Source organism: Pteropus vampyrus, unplaced genomic scaffold, assembly GCF_000151845.1.
Source record: "Pteropus vampyrus isolate Shadow unplaced genomic scaffold, Pvam_2.0 Scaffold4, whole genome shotgun sequence".
Lineage (NCBI taxonomy): Eukaryota > Metazoa > Chordata > Mammalia > Chiroptera > Pteropodidae > Pteropus > Pteropus vampyrus.
This window is the reverse complement of record NW_011888785.1, coordinates 16523951-16540411: the sequence shown is the minus strand read 5'-3', so window position 1 is coordinate 16540411 and position 16461 is coordinate 16523951. Positions and strand designations below refer to the sequence as shown.

Genomic DNA, 16461 nt, shown 5'->3' with positions numbered 1-16461 from the left:
TGGAGAAAGATATTCTCAACCCAGGCCCTTCAGGATTCCCATAGATTAACATTAGCCAAGCATGAGCTCACAATTTAGAATTATAAAACATATGAGAAAAAGTCAAGGGTCAGCTACACAAGCAACAAAATTGGACTACCCCCTCACACAGAACTTCAGATATTGAGAATTATGAGACATAGAACATAACTACATTTAAAATGTTGTAAAGAAATAAAAGATCAAAATTAAAACTTGAACAAGAAACCATCAAAATTGAACACATAAATTTGTCAAAGACTTAAAAAGAACTTATAACAAAAATGAACTGCGAAAACAGCATATTAGATGTAATTGATTAAAGAATGAGTTGAACTGAGAGAAGCTCTGAAATAATAGTTGAACTGAGAGAAGCTCTGAAATAATTACCTTGAATGGAGAACAGAGGGACTAACAGATGGAAAATATGAAAGACTGAGTAAAGACATGGAAAATTTAATAAGATGGCATTACCTTGGACTTATAAAATGAGAGAAGAGAGAGAATTGAGTAAAGAGAATATTTGAAAAGTAATGGCTGAGTTTTTTTCCAGAATTGATGAAAAACATGAAGCCTCAAATTCGCTATGAATGCTGAGCAGGTTAAATCAAAAGAATACTTTACACTGCAATCGCAGAACTATATGGCAGAAGAGAAGAGCTAACGGGCTGCAAAAACAGAAGCCTATGAAATAATATCTTTAGAGTTAAGGGGAAACGCTTTGAACCTAGAATTTATCCCCAGCCAACTATTATTCTACATGAAAACAAAACAGAATTTGCCACTAAATTCTTTCATCATGGAAAGAACTTCTGAAGTTTGTATTTCAGATTAAAAAAATAATAATAATCCAAGAAAGAATGTCTGAAACATGAGAAGAAATATGATTTCAATAAATGATAAACAAAGGTAAACCTAAATAATAATAACAATACCAGTGTTTAATCTGTGTCCTTAAAGAGCATAGAAAACAAGAGATAAACTATTAGATAATAACATGAGAGATGAGACTGTGTCAGCAGAATTAAAGTGTCCTGATGTTCTTGTATTGTTTGGCAGGAGGGTAAAGATAAAGTTTAACTCTAAACTTTAAATAGTTAAAGTTAAAAGTTAAAAAGTTAAGAAACCATTCCCTTGGAGAACTGAGGGTGAAGGTGTAAGGTGTGGAAGTTCCTTTTGATATCTTTGATGATTAAAAAAAAAAAATTAAACCAACTTATTCCATAAGAGGACACCATTGGCCACAGATTGGGTGGTCCTGTGGCATCCTTGGCTCCATATTTATTAAATTTCTGAAGGGCAGTGGAGATTATTGCCAGGAACACGGTATAACCTCTATACAGACAAGTGAAACTATAGACATTCATTACTATTCCACCAAGAAGCTCCATAAGAAGGGTTAACTAGGGCACAGGAGGACTGAATTAAAATCAGGAAAGCATTTTACAAGAGTTCTGACCTAGATGGGCTAAACCTGGGGGAACTTCCTTTCTATCGCCTCATTACTGGATTAAAGAGATGCTACTGTTTGTTGAGAAGTTCATTTCACTTCCCATTACTCACAGCCTCACACTCAAAGCACTGAGGATTTCAAGTGCAGTATATTGAAGTAGACTTCAGTTTCTTTACATCATTCTTTACATCACTTCTGTATTCTGTATTTCAATTCTTCATAATCCTATCGGTTTTTTTTTTTTTTAGCTAAATTGGCTCAAATGAATGAACCAATCTTGTGAAGTCAGATACAGACAGTCCCACCTGTGCGACCTTAAGCAAATTTATAGAGAAACTTAAAAAGTATAGCATTACCACAATAGTAAGGTTATATGAAGCAACTTACAAAACTGCTCTCGTGGAGCAAGAAGGTGTCAGGTTCTGGACTGGCCATCTGATGGTGCACTGCCATTCAACCAGACTGCTTATGTCTTGTAAAAACGAAGTTTCTGAAGAACCTAGTTGTTTCATCGTTGTCATCATGTTGCAGGTCTTGGGAGAGCTCTAATACTTGTTGCCCTAGCATTAATTGAAGGTAGAATGAAATATAAGACAAAAGTAGAGTAGAGCTAAAAGTAGTCAACTTTCGTATTTGTAGAATATTGTCCTAAAATGCACCTGCATGTCAAAGATACCAGTAGTCATGGAAATTACCATTGCAGTCAATAAAACTGGATTGCCAGATGTTACTGCCTTGGAAATGGAACTTAAGATGGGAACCACTTTATCGAAACTATTAGCCAACATGTAGGCTTGGTGAATGATAAGTGTAATGAAGTTTTCATAGGAATATTGATAAGCAATTTTATCAGACCTCAAGCTTGGCAGAATTTCAGCCTCTGTGTTTGGATTACGATCAACCTTTTTAGAAACATAGCAGAAAATTCTTGCTGTTCAGCATTTAAAACATGTTTATCGTTTTTATCAATTGACCTTTTCTGAAACCATGCAATACTGAGTTATAAGTCTTCTTCAAATCTATGCCCATGCCAGAATCTTGTCAAACTATAAGAAATTTAGAGACATTAGGTGCCAAAATACCCAGCACGATATTTGTGTGTTTTTAATATCACACAAAATTAAAATCTCAGGAACTATGAAAAATAGATCGTTTGTGGTTTACCCCTTCAGTCATTTCAAACATTGATAGTAGGACATATATGGCTCTTTGCCTACTACTTTTATGTTTCTATCTCCCATACTTAAAACGATGTACATCACGTTTGTGTAACTACTGATTTTGTTGGCTTTTGACCTAGTCTTTAAGACGATTTTTTAATGTCTTTCTATAAATCTTATTTTGTACAGTTATAAAAACCTCGATTTTGAAAATCACAAACCTCTAGTGGAAGAGTTCATGTAAAACCCACATTGTACAGAACCACTTATCTTTAATGTCTACTGACAAAACATCTTAAAACTAGTTTAAAGTTTGCACTTTGGAGTGCAACTCAAGAGAGGGCCTGAAAAGAGAGTTGGGAGTGAGCTATTATTTTTGCAAAATGGTTTGCTTGTCTTGTATAGGACATATGGAATATGCTCTTTAATTTAGTAAATATTTTTAAAGGTAGATATGCTTTATTTTTATAGCTAAAATAATTCTTAATCATAAAATTTCTGAAAATTCTGTAATTTTCCCCATTTTTATTGGAATTTGTTTGCCAACTTTTATTAGAAGTATGATTTTTTCCCTTCTCTCCCAATCTTTTTTGCAAAAAAAGAGAAGTTAGTGTCTACTAATGAATTCAGCAGACACCAAATATTTTATATTCCTGTTGAGCTGTGTAACTTAATATTTGTATACTTGACAATTTCTTATGTAATTTATAAAATGATGCTGTGTATTGACGTTAATTCAATCATATGTTTATATTGTCTGGAATATATGATTATAGTTCTTTGGGAGAAATAATTTGTCAGTGTCCACCAGCTTGTAAAAATTTAGTCTGAGAGTTTAAACATTGAAATAAATACTTAAATGCAAAAAAAAAAAAAAAAGAAGAAGAAGCAAATATCGAACAAAAGAAAGCAGGGGTCATCAAATTAATATGAGAAGAAAACTTTATTAAAGATAATAGGAGTCACTACAGAAGGATCGATGACTTAATTTATCAAGAAGAGATAACAGTGCTAGATTGTTATGCATTTAATTACTCAGTTTTAGAATATATAAAACAAAAATTGATGAAATTACAAGGAAGATTTAAAAATATACCATCACAATAGAAGAGGGCAAACAACCATTCTAACATTCTCATACGGTGCACTTATGGCTTGAAGAAGAAGAAAAGAAAGAAAAAAGTAATCACTAAACATGTGGAAATAGAATATATAACTTCTAAAACAGAAGATGGAAATGTTGAATTTAAAGCTCAATCCAAAAGAAGGCATAAAAAGCAAAAAAAAAAGTTGTAAAGCAGATCAAAATAGAATGCAAGATTAAGATGGTAGCAGTAATTCTAAATATATCAGTAATCACAAATGTAAATGGACTAAATTTTATTCTTATACAATGGGAGTTATTTAATTAGATAAGTATTAAACTAAACTGTATAGTTTTATGAAAGAGACACCGTAAAATTATGGATATGTAACATTAAAAAGTAGGATAACAAAAGGTACACTAAGCAAATATCGAACAAAAGAAAGCAGGGGTCATCAAATTAATATGAGAAGAAAGCTTTATTAAAGATAATAGGAGTCACTACAGGAGGATTGATGACTTAATTTATCAAGAAGAGATAACAGTGCTAGATTGTTATGCATTTAATTACTCAGTTTTAGAATATATAAAACAAAAATTGGTGAAATTACAAGGAAGATTTAAAAATATACCATCACAATAGAAGAGGGCAAACAACCACCTACAACCATTCTAACATTCTCATACGGTGCACTTATGGCTTGGGATAAAACTTCCAAATAGGACATCCCCAAGTGTCATATCTCAGACAACTTGAATGGACTCAAAAAGTGGTTCTGATAATGACAAAAAGAATCTGATGTTGAAAACGCATGTGAAGAATGGAATAAAAGTAGTTCTTGAAATGAAAGTGAGGAAATAGCAAACTTTCTAAATTAAAAGCATATGTATAATTTAAATATTTGTGTATAAACCGAATATCAAAATAAACATTTTATTAATTCATTGACATTCAGGTTTAGTCAGTTTGGAAAATGGGAAATGAGATTGTCTTATATTTGTGAATTCCTTATATTAGGTGTATATGTATTAAACTTAAATGTGATCAACAATATATTATAAAAACATACAATTATAAATATTTATAATTTTTCAAAATAGTGAAACTATGCTTCAGGTATGATTCATGGCTTATTGGAGCTGGAGGGATGGCAGACGTAATGTGGTTCATCGCTCTTGTAACAGAGTCCAGACTAAAACTCAGATCTAGTCTCAAAGTGGCATTGCTGGTTTTTCTTTTTTTCAAAGCTATATAAAATTAATACCAACCTGTTTTTCACCATGATTATATATAAACTGTGCATTCAATCTAAGTGCAATTTTTCACCATAAAGTCTACCTACCTCAAACTTTGCATTTGATAGTTTAAAAATGTTAATGAGAGTTTGTAATAGTGAGAGTGTCTTAGGAAGAAGGAATAATTTGGATGGTCCTGGCCCCCCTTAAATAAAAGGGGAAAAAATGATAGAGAACTTGGAGAATGCCTCCTTTTCCTGCAGACAGATTTCTCTTTGCCAGATGGAGACATTTAAAACCAATCCACTCATCAGTTTAAAAAACAACCACCAAACAAAAAACAGCCATTGCAGCAGCCAGACACTGAACCTATCTGTGAGACCTTCACATGTGGATATAGAGAGGTCTCTTAGATTGGACCTTTGGAGTAATATTTTTCCTAGCTCTGTTTTCTTTTTCTTCCTCTACCCAAATCCTTTACCTCCTTTCCTTTTCCTCACTCCAAATCCTCCCCACCCCAATAACAATTTTAAATCAATACTAAAGGGCTGCTTGAGAAGGGGAGTTGGGGAGTTGTTGGTCATTGATGAAAGATGTGTATTGCCTGTGTGTTTACTGCTTCAAGGGTTTTGATCAAATACCCACTGGTAGGTACCATTTTCTTCACAGTCTTTTGGCTGCTCTTAAGAATCGCTGCATTTACTTCACCTTGTTGCAGAAACTCAGGAATCTGTGGGTAAAGCCTTTAGAAACAAGAGCATCGTAAATGCAAACCATTTTGTTTATTTATTTAAAATTTTTTTTATTTCTCAATTATAGTTGATATTTAATATTAAATTGGTTGCAGGTATACAACTATACATAGTGATTAGACATTCATGTAATTATGAAGTGATCCCCTTAATAAGTCTGGTACCTACCTGGCACCCTACATAGTTATTATAATGTTATTGACTATATTCCCTATGCTGTACTTTACATCCCCCAAGCCATTTTAGAGTTAATTTTGGATGGGTTTGAATCCTTTTTTGACCTGCTAATTAAGCAATCTACTACCTTCTCTGACTCCCACTTAGCTTCCACTGCTATTAGATGGGAACAGGATTGCCTTATTGGACTATAATAAATGAGAGAGTGCAAAAGCTAAGTAGGAAAGTGCTTGACACATGTTCAACTATCCATTAATGGTAGCCATTATTAGGAATACTTTTATTATTATGTTAATTCTCCGGGCTTATTTGCACTGAGCAGTGGAATAGAGAGTCCATGAAAAGCAAGGCTGAGCTGGACTGTGTGGTCTGCTACCCATTTGAGAGTTGTACCACATGGAAGACTTTACTTCCCTGCCTTTTTGGTAATCCAGAGACACATATTTTCTATCTACTGTTGTTCTAAAGGTCATCTTGAATTGATTCAGCCCCGTTATGGTTTAAGCATATCCCTTTGTTAACCTGCATGTTAATATTCTGATTGTTGACATTTGACAGTGTACTTATTCCAACAATTTTAGATTCAATCAATGTAAGAAAATGTGAATTCTTAGAGAAAAAGTAACTTTAATAACTAGAGAATTTAATAGTAGTTTTAATTCTCCTAGGTATTTTGTATTAATTTTCCTATAAGTGTTTCCAGATGTATATGCAGTACATAGATCTTATGAACAAATTCTGGCAATTATTTGATAAATTATTGTCTGAAATTTTCTACCTCTGGACCTAGTTCAAACCTGAAAATATCAACCCTTTGCTTATAGCAGGGATAGTTTAAATCAATGAGACTAAGATTAAAGAATAAAAGCCAATTCAGAGCAACAGATACTCTAAGAACCAAGGTGAATTCAGCTTCTGTTTATTTTCAGCAGGTAATTTAACTTGTTTTCTTGGCCAGGAATAAATAAGACCAGAAAGGTTAGGCAAGCCTTATGTCTTATTTAGTGACTTTTCATGTTTGTTCTGATTTCTCTATTTTGTGCTTATGTTTTCAGGCTCAGCTACGTGAATCATGCAGAGGATCTGGCCTCCAAGCTCCTACAATGTTCCCCAAAGAACAGACTATCGGCACAGGCTGCCTTGAGCCACGAGTATTTTAGTGACCTGCCTCCACGGCTATGGGAACTGACCGATAGTGAGTAGGACAAATCCACAACATCCAGTCAAAGCAGGGACATCATTTTAGCATCTTTGTGTAACATACATGTAAAGAGATTAATATGTTTACATGTACATGTGTAAGATTATGTTTGTATATGCCATATGTGTGTGTGTGTGTGTGTGTGTGTGTGTGTGTGTGTGTGTGTGTATGGAGGGAGAGAGGGGGAGAGAGAGAGAACTAGAACATGAGGGAAAGGGATTGTGTGTGTATATATTTAGTGGAATCCTGCCATTCGATTGCTAGCTTACCAGACACAGGAAGAAAATGGATTCCTTTTTTGCTATCTCTGCTCTGCAGTCTGCAGCTGCATGTCTTTGTATTTGATTATGTGTGTGTCCCGCAAAAATGATCTGAGCAGTCATAAAGGAAAAGGAAAATATGATTTACATATTTATGCATACAGTACTGTTTAACTGGCTGCAGTACAGAGAAGAAATGATTCATTCCTGTTTGATTCTCAGCGACCATCTTGATTGTAACAATAACCTTAAAAAGTGCTGCTATGCAGTGAGCTGACGAACAGAGTTAGCAATTGGTTAGTGCACTGAATTGACATGTGAGAACTGAAGACATGTAATTCGTTTTAACTACAAATGCTCTTGATATTCATTCAGACAGATCTTCTCTGGATCTTTTAAAACAAAACACATTCCTTGTTTTGCTTTTACAAAAGTGTTCATATTTACACAGCCTCTTTCAATTACATTTTAAATATTTGGGGGAGGATTTATGGCCGGGATGTTCTCATCTTTCTTCCAAAGTGTGAAACAGAATTCTTGTGAAATTTTGCAAAACACTATTGCAGTAAGAGCATTTTTTTCCAATGGCAGTACGTTCTTTCCATATGCCAATTAGAGATATTTCTTCTCAATTTCATTCGAATTGCCTTAAAAATCAAAGTACTGCCTATATACATAGGCATTTATAATATTCTTATTAATCCTTGGGGATACATCACTTACCAGGTACATATATCACATTATTTCTTTAATCTCTTGGACTTTAGACTTTTCCTCCCATTGTAGTATTGGATTCTCCTTGACAACAATTCCCTTTATTTTGGAATTAAGTCCTAAGTAACAATGCCTCTTGGGTATTCCTACCCTAAATCTTTTTTTGATAATCCCACATTTAATTTTAATTACTTTTTTTACCCTAAAGTAACCATAGATATATTAATCCACTACTTCCCCTATGTTTAGTAAATCTTCTTTAACGTTTCATATATTATCAGCCCATATTTATTTCATATTCTGCCCTACTTCCTTTCTAAAATTCTAGCCACTGCCTGTTAAAACACCTGTCCACATTAAAAAAATAACAAAGGTGAAATCCCTATGGAAAAATAATGAATTGGAGACATATCTTCCTGTACTAAAAAAAAAAAAAAAAAAAGGGCTCATTAGTTTATGGCTCATCAAACTCAAACATATGATTTGTTTTCCCATTTATAACTTGTAACTTGTAACTCGATATCACTCCTCCTTAGTGACATCTCAATCCCATCTGACTCCACGATTGCATTTAAGCCAGGATTTTGATGGTGTGTGAATCCTGAATTCTGTAGTAGTACTTTTCTGTTAATATGGACTTATTACCCACTTGCCACTTAGTTTATCAGCCAGTGGTTAAATCCAGTTTCTATCAGTAAGTAAATGCCTACACATTATCACTCGGCAGCAGGCTGCCATCAGAGACAGCCTTGTCCCCATCATTAACAAGCACAATGTATGCAGAACACCAGAGGGGAATTAAAACCACAAAAAATACCTCAGGGTGGTATTTTTAATATGAGAATTTAATTTGTAATTTCACAGATTAAGAATTTTGGCTGCATTAATCCCTTTATCAGCTCACAGCAGGCTATTTGCAGAAGCGTAACCATAAGGCGATATTCATTGGCAGAAACACGTCTTTGCATAACGTTAAACATCAGGAGCAGTGAAACCTTTTGAAGGGGGGAGAATAAAGATGAAAAATCATTATATTTTTAAAGCAAGATTCTACTAAATGCCTCTGGTAACAATTTTGAGTTACAGAAATGCTATTTCTGTGTCTAGTAGATAATCATTATGAAACATAAATCCAGTCACAAGAAAGGACAATTCCGGTATTAAATACTACAGTCATTTCCACTTAGAATAACGTGGTAGTCTTGGTAAACATGTTTACAAAACAAAGAATTCTGAGATTTTGGAGACTTTTTGGAAACTAGTTCTTTTAGGCAACATGACTAGTTTTGGTGACTCTTATCTAGGTTAAAATTCTGCAAACTGTTTTTAGAAATTCTTAAAATACAATTTTACATTAGTATGAAGTGTTGTAAAAGTTCACCTGGTAAATGACTGTAATGTTGACAATACCCTCGTGTACTTCTTTTTCAAAGTGATTTGGTAGCAAGTCTACCTGGGAAGAAGTGTTGCAGAACCAGTAAATGGATTGTCTTAGCAACCAAATCATGGTTTAGATTCATCAGTTCCAGGAACCTCACTGCATTAGTCTGCTCAGATTGCTATAACAAAATACCATAGACTATTGGGCTTAAACAACAAACATTTATTTCTCATACTTGTGGAGGTGGGGAAGTCCAAGATCAAACTGCTAACAAGTTGGGCCCTGGTAAGAGTCTTTTCCTGGCTTGGCAGACAGCCACTTCACTGTGTCCTCACACGGCAGAGGGACAGTCATTTAGATCTCTTTCTCTCTTCTTCTTCCTATAAAGCCACTGTTCTCATCATGAAAGCCCCACCCTCATGACCTCATCTAACGCTAATCACTACTACCCCAAACCCTATCCCAAAATACCATCACAATGGGGGTTTAAGGCTTCAACATATAAAATTTGGGAGGGACACAATTCAGTCCATAGCACTCACATTCTTTAAGATAACTCGTTGCTTTTTCTAAAGAATGTCCACAAAAAGAAAAAAAAATTGCAAGCAGAAAACAAAACTGGGTTAAAGGAAGAAGAGTGGAACGAAAATAAGTTCAAAGTGGACTTGAGCCTTCTCGGCTACTAGAATATATCGGACCCTGTGAGAAGAGTGTCAAGCGTCGTCAGAGTCTTGGCTGTATAGAGCACCGCAGTCATTTCATGGATTATATAAAAATGAAGTTGTATACTCATGCCAGACTTATTGGCTTTGAAAGAACATATAACAACATAATATCTTTCTTTATTGTTCTGTTCCTTAAAATCTCATCAATTTACATAACACCAAAACTTAGAAGCAATATATTTGTGTGCCAGTGAGGCAGGAATTTTAAATTTTCAAACAAGAATAATGATACAGTTACCTGGGGATCTGGCAGTTAAAGCTGGCTAATTCTAGTGGTACCCTGTCATTCTCCCTCTGCCCTGAAACCCCAGCAGCCTTGCCCCACTTCTTCACAAAGATTTAATTGCAGGGAAGTAAACGGAAGGCTGATTTAGAAGAAATTCATTACTTTTTTCAAATACACCACAGGGCATTCTCCTGTGTATACTATCAAGTTACATAAATTATTGAAGCCGAACTACCCTTGTCAAAGTAAATGAACAAAATACACTTCATAGCGCAGAGTCCTTGATTTTATTACATTCATTTGCTAATTCACAAAACTCAGATCTGCAGTAAAAGAAGGCCAACAAATTGGTGCAGTGCGAAGAGCACTGAACTGGGAATCAAACCACCTGGATTCTAGCTTCGGTTCCGCTGGTAACTAGCTGGGCAACTTTGGAGAAGTGCCTGGTGCTCTGTGCGCTTCCAGTTTCTCATTTAGAGATGCAGTGATCTTCGAGGACCATTCCAGCTATAGTGTCTGCAAGTTTTCCTACATGTTCCAAAATATGCCTTCTGTATTATCCTAAAACAACATTGTACCATTAATGTAGCCCCATGCCATCTTTTTAAAAATAAAACAAGCACACCCGTTTCAAATCTATTTAATTTGCCGCCTCCAATTTCTAGACTTCCATTATCTCATGAATCCTTTTGAACCAGAGTTTTACACCCAAGACTCCAAAACTACTGTTTTCCAGGTCTTTTCCCAGCCCTCATTTGATCCATCAGCGGAATTTGACACCATCGACCACCGCCTCCTCTCAGGAACATTTACTCACTTGAATTCCAGAACAAGACTTTCCCATGGTTTTCCTTTTGCCTCTACCTTTCAGACTCCTTCCTGGATTTCTCCTAACCTGCCACTCCTCTCACTGTTAGAATGCCCTCGGGCTTACTCCTAAATCTTTATATCTACATTCATTCCTTAGAGCCTAGATGGTATCATCCAATCTTGTATGTAAACGAGTTTTATACATTGACAGCTTCCAAACGTTTATCTCTAGTCCCATCTTTCCTAACTCCAGATCGCATATCCACCTGACTACTCAGCATCTCCCTTTGGCCATCTCATAGGTATCTCAAAGTTAATATTGCCAAAATTGAGCTCCTTATCTTTTCCCCCCAGACTTGCTGTTTCTGTAGTCTTCCTCTTGTCAATACATGGTGATGTCATTCTTCCAGTCGATGGAAGTTATCTTTGACTCTTTTTGTCCCACCCATACCCAGTTCTTCCACAGACCCCATTGGTGTTACCTTCAAAATATATCCAGAATCGCGTTTCTTCTCACTTCTCTGCTGCTCTCACTGTGCTCCAAGTCACTCACCGTCTTCTTTCACCTGTGTTTTTGCAGTAGCCTCTTAACTGCTCTGCCTGCTTCTCTTCTTGCCTCCTGAGAGTCAACTTTTGCTGTTTGTTTCCTCTTTCTGTATTTCCGCTTCCTCTTCCTCTAGATACAGATATGGCTTGCCCTCTCACTCTTTGGGTCTCCGTTCAAATGAACCTCATCAGGGAAGCCTCCACTGACCTCTTTCCACCCTAGGACTTCCAGTTTCTCTTCTCTGATTTCTTTTTCATCATAACGCTTACTACTAATTGATAGATTTGTTTGTTTTCATCTGTTTCCCCCAAACGGAATCTACAAAAACAGAATTTCTTTTTGTTCTGATTTATACACTGCAGGATGCCAAAATCCTAGAACAGAGTGGGGCTCAATAAATATCTCTTCAATGAATGAGAGAATGGCACAAAGAAACGGCAAAATATGTTTTCATCAACCGAGCTGTGGTTCTGAGGAGAAGGCAGACTATCCTGTCATATGTGTGTGCAAATATGTGTAAATGTGTGTGTGGCTATGACCACGTGACATTCCAAAGACCAACACATACCATAATGTTCCATGTGCTAGACATCCAAAATTGCATCTCAGTATCCATCTTTAAAAAGAAAAGATTATAAATACATCGATAAATACATAAATGATAACTTTTCATTATGTCCACAGTGTCTTCTATTTTTACCGTCCCAAATGTACGATTGCAGCCAGAATCTGGAGAAAGCATGCGGGCCTTTGGGAAAAACAATAGTTATGGCAAAAGTCTATCAAATAGCAAGCACTGATGAGTACAACGTTCTCAAGAGAGCACAGGTAAGGTGATCTACTTTACTTGCAAAGTAATATTGAATAGATATCAAATAGATCTTTTAAATGAAATATTTCAAATTTATTTTTTCTGAGTATCTTATGAGTCTCTTGTGTTCATTACGACATTTATCACAGATTCTACTGAGGCAGAATACAGTCAGTCATTTCCACATTTTCAGGCACTACTGGATTCTAACCAAAGTTGTATTTCATTTATGTAGTCAGAAGCAAACCATTTTAGTCAGAAGCAAATCATTTTAACTATTCATATAATCTTCATTGAGGTGAGTAAAAAGTTAATCTTGGGCTATATCTAAGCCACAGACATGCTTTATTTGGCCTGCACAATTTTTTAAATTATTTGCTTTCATTTTAAAATGTGGAGATTTTACACAAAGATTTCTGGCTTTTCTGGAAAAATCAGCAGCTCTAGAGAGATTGTGTTCACATTCCTGCCAGAAGTTCGTGTGTCTGCCTGAATGGTGGCTGCCTCCCTTGGAAAGGACATGGCTCCCTGGGTTTGCTCAGCTGCCATGTGGGCCACTTCACCCATTTCTGATTCCTGCCAGGCCCCTAGTACAGACCTTATCATGGTGAAGTTTTGCTTTTTTTCCTATTCGATACTTTGACCTCTGCTATTCTACAGATAGGAAACATAATCCAAACAAGGTTATGTCTGGGCATGTCAGCCCGACCCATCCATCACATGTGCTTGACAGAAATAAGCACAGGACGGCTACTTCTGAAAAGGCGTGTCTCTTTTTATTGCCAGATGGAAATGTATAGGTTTGTTGGAATTTTATGCCCCTGTGTATATGTTCTCATTCAATGTAATATAACTCTCTGAAGCAAAGAGAGAACAAACATTTTTTCAGGGAAGGCTTTTTTTTTTTGGTTTGTCCAAGTGAATCGGAGGATGTATACAGCATTGGAAGAACTCCTCTTTCTTCTCCTCTCTCTTAATTTAAAATATATTAACAGGCTGAATTGGCAGCTTGGCAAAGAGAGCAAATTAAACTGTCCACCTTGTCTTGTGGGTGACTTGTCAATACCTTGAGCTATGTCTGGACTTAACTTTTACATGCACTTAGTGTGGGGGCCAGTTTTGGCTTCTCAGGAGTATGGTGGTGATTTATGAATGATTGGTGGTAAAAGATTCCCAGATTAAAGATCGTGTGCAAATGCCAGTCAGGAAGTGTTACTAGTGAACTCTCCACTTTGTCCCTAAGAGTCTTCATTCTTCGGGTTATATCTCCCTGTTGGATAAAAAGTTACCTAGAAGCACAACTTTACTCCCTCGGTAGCATTTGTACTTCCATTCTGAATTTCAGTTGTTCAGACAAAAAATGGGGCTGAGGTTTTGACCAGTTACCTCCTGGTTCTGAGAAGGGTTTTAATTCATGAGGGTTGCAGGCATATGCTTTTTCAAGTATTTAACCTGCATTACCATAATGAGGGCCCCTGGCTTTATAAATCACGTAGCCAATTCAGTAGAACCAAACAAAAAGTAGACTTCATTTGTGCCTTCTCCCTCATATACACATGCACACAAGTAAGTCTGAATTTTAATTGCAGGGCTGTATCCTTTCTTCTCTGCTCTTTTGAGCTCTCTCTGACCTGAGCCTGGCCAGTCAAAGCTGTTAGAACCGGTTTCAGGTTAGCTTCTCCTTGTAAAATCAAATCAAGCTGACAGAACAGGAACATTGTCTATAAAGTCTCAAAAATTAATTGAAAATAGATTTTTAAAAGGTGCTCAGAACTGCAATCATCAGTATTTGAAAGCCTTTGAAAAACTGTATTTTCTTTGCAGCATATTTTTTAAACTAATTTAAGGTTATATCTGCACTGTGGAAGCTCTTCCTATAGAATTATTTGGTAATAATACAAATATTTTCTCTATGAATTTTTTTTGTCTTTTTCACATCAACTTTTAAAGCTTTAATATCGTTATTGTTTTTGTTGTTTTCTTCCAAATCCAAATACTTCAGCTTGATTCAACATTATATTGATGAAACATCTAAATTTTTCTTTTCTCAGAAAAGCTTCAGGGAGGCTGTTTTCTAAGAATTTTCTGTCAACAGAAAAAAATTATTTTAATTTCTCACCTTTGTGGGTTTTAAATTCTAATCAAATGGGACCATCTTAGAGATCAAATAATGTAGCCTATATATTGTCCTACTATATCCTGTGCAATGGAACTTATTCTGACCAATAGTTGAATACAAATTATAGACATTATAGAGCAAAAAGTCTACGTAAGTAAGGGCATTCATAGAGAAAAACCGGAATTCCCTAGATTTTGATGTTATTGATGAATTGTTTAGAGCAAGATGTGGCATCTTAAAATTTCCTCAAATGTCTCAGTTCTTTGTAAAGCCCAGAAAAAATGGGGAGGAGAAGGAGAAGAAAGACTGAAGGCCCAAATAAGCTAAGACTAGGCTAAGGCTAGCATTTCAACCATTTCTCTGAAGAGATACACTGAAGGAAATATGGAAAATGCATTATATCACTTCTCTTTTTAAAATGATCGAGGTCTGAGTAGACAAAAATATTTCAGGTCCTAATTTTTCTCCCATCCCTCAATGCCAAATTGTTTCTTTACTTGCATACTAGGTCACTTCATTATTTAGTTAATAGTACTGGATTTGCATAAACTGGCCTTAGTGGAAAAGCTAATGAGGACTATTTTTCTTTGCAGCAGAAAGCAATTTTGTTTTCTGAGTCCTCTGACCAAATTAAATGCAAAGTAGACCACATGCACCAAAGTTAAAAATGGAATAGGTGTCATTAGATGATCATAATACTGTGCTTCCTACATTTTGTTATCTCTAAAGATGTTAAAAGACTAAAGATTACATAGACTGTCCCCATTTTTTTGATCAGCGTTGAAGGGTAAGACGCTCTTAAATGTCTGGAAGAGCCTTAAATGTACATAGAAGTTTTCCCCAAGGAAAAGTCTAGAAGCTATGTTGAATACCATGTCTAGTAGTAGCACTTAAATTTGCATACAATGATACCAAACTAATTTAAGGTTATAAATTGAGCTTAATTTTCCAGTTATTCTTTTCTTTTAATTAATTTATTTTATGTATTATGGTGACATTGATTAACATAATCCAATAAGTTTCAGGTGTATAGTTCAACAGTAAGTCGTATACATATTGCATTGTGTCTTCACCACCTACAGTTAGATTTCTTTCTGTCACCACATATTATTCTCAACAGACAAGAAAGTATAGTCATTCTGTCTACTTCTCTTTTTGCTGAGTATAGGGAATAAATAAGAATGGTGTCTAATCTTTTAGACAGATGTTTTATAATTTTTTCTGAAATGATATGTGCTCATGGTACATCTCTTTGCAGTGAATCAGCCTGGTGAATTCAGACCCTCTTCAATTTGTAATAAATATACAGCTATCTGTCTAGTGCATGAAAAAATTTTATTTGGTTCAAGTGCAAGAAGATTTTTTTCTTTGCTTTTTTATTATTATTTATGCCTACAGCACCTGGTCTTCCTAGGTGGTCTCCCATCCAAATACTAACCAGACCCTACCCTGCTTAGCTTCCAAGATCAGACATCAGGCTTGTTCAGGGTGGCACAGCCGTAGACCATGGGCTGTGGCTCCACTGGGGCATGAACCCAGGACTTTCTGCGTGTAAAGCAGACATGCTAACCGCTCGCTACACTACGGAACTACTTCCTCAAATGCAAGAAGTTAATTGTATACAAATTTTGGTTACCTTCTCCTTGCCTTATCACATATTCTCTTTGCTAATCAACATTATTTAAGCATTATATGACAATAAAAAATGTGTTAGACTTTACCTACTTGATTTAGTCATCAAGCAATAATTTCCTACAAGTAGTATTTACCCAGATAAACAGGGTAGA

At 35.6% G+C, this 16461-nt stretch overlaps 1 protein-coding gene and 1 pseudogene across 1 annotated transcript in view; one reads left to right on the top strand and one right to left on the bottom strand.

Moving 5' to 3' along the window:
• The window catches only part of CDK14 (cyclin dependent kinase 14), a 546209-nt gene that overhangs the window by 447196 nt on the left and 82552 nt on the right, over positions 1-16461 (top strand). Inside the window, exons 12-13 of the mRNA XM_011363849.2 lie at positions 6936-7075; positions 12429-12572. Of these exons, the coding sequence (XP_011362151.1) occupies positions 6936-7075; positions 12429-12544 (256 nt within the window). The 3' untranslated portion in view covers positions 12545-12572. The remainder of the gene's footprint in view (positions 1-6935; positions 7076-12428; positions 12573-16461) is intronic.
• LOC111743205 lies at positions 16064-16179 on the bottom strand (annotated as a pseudogene).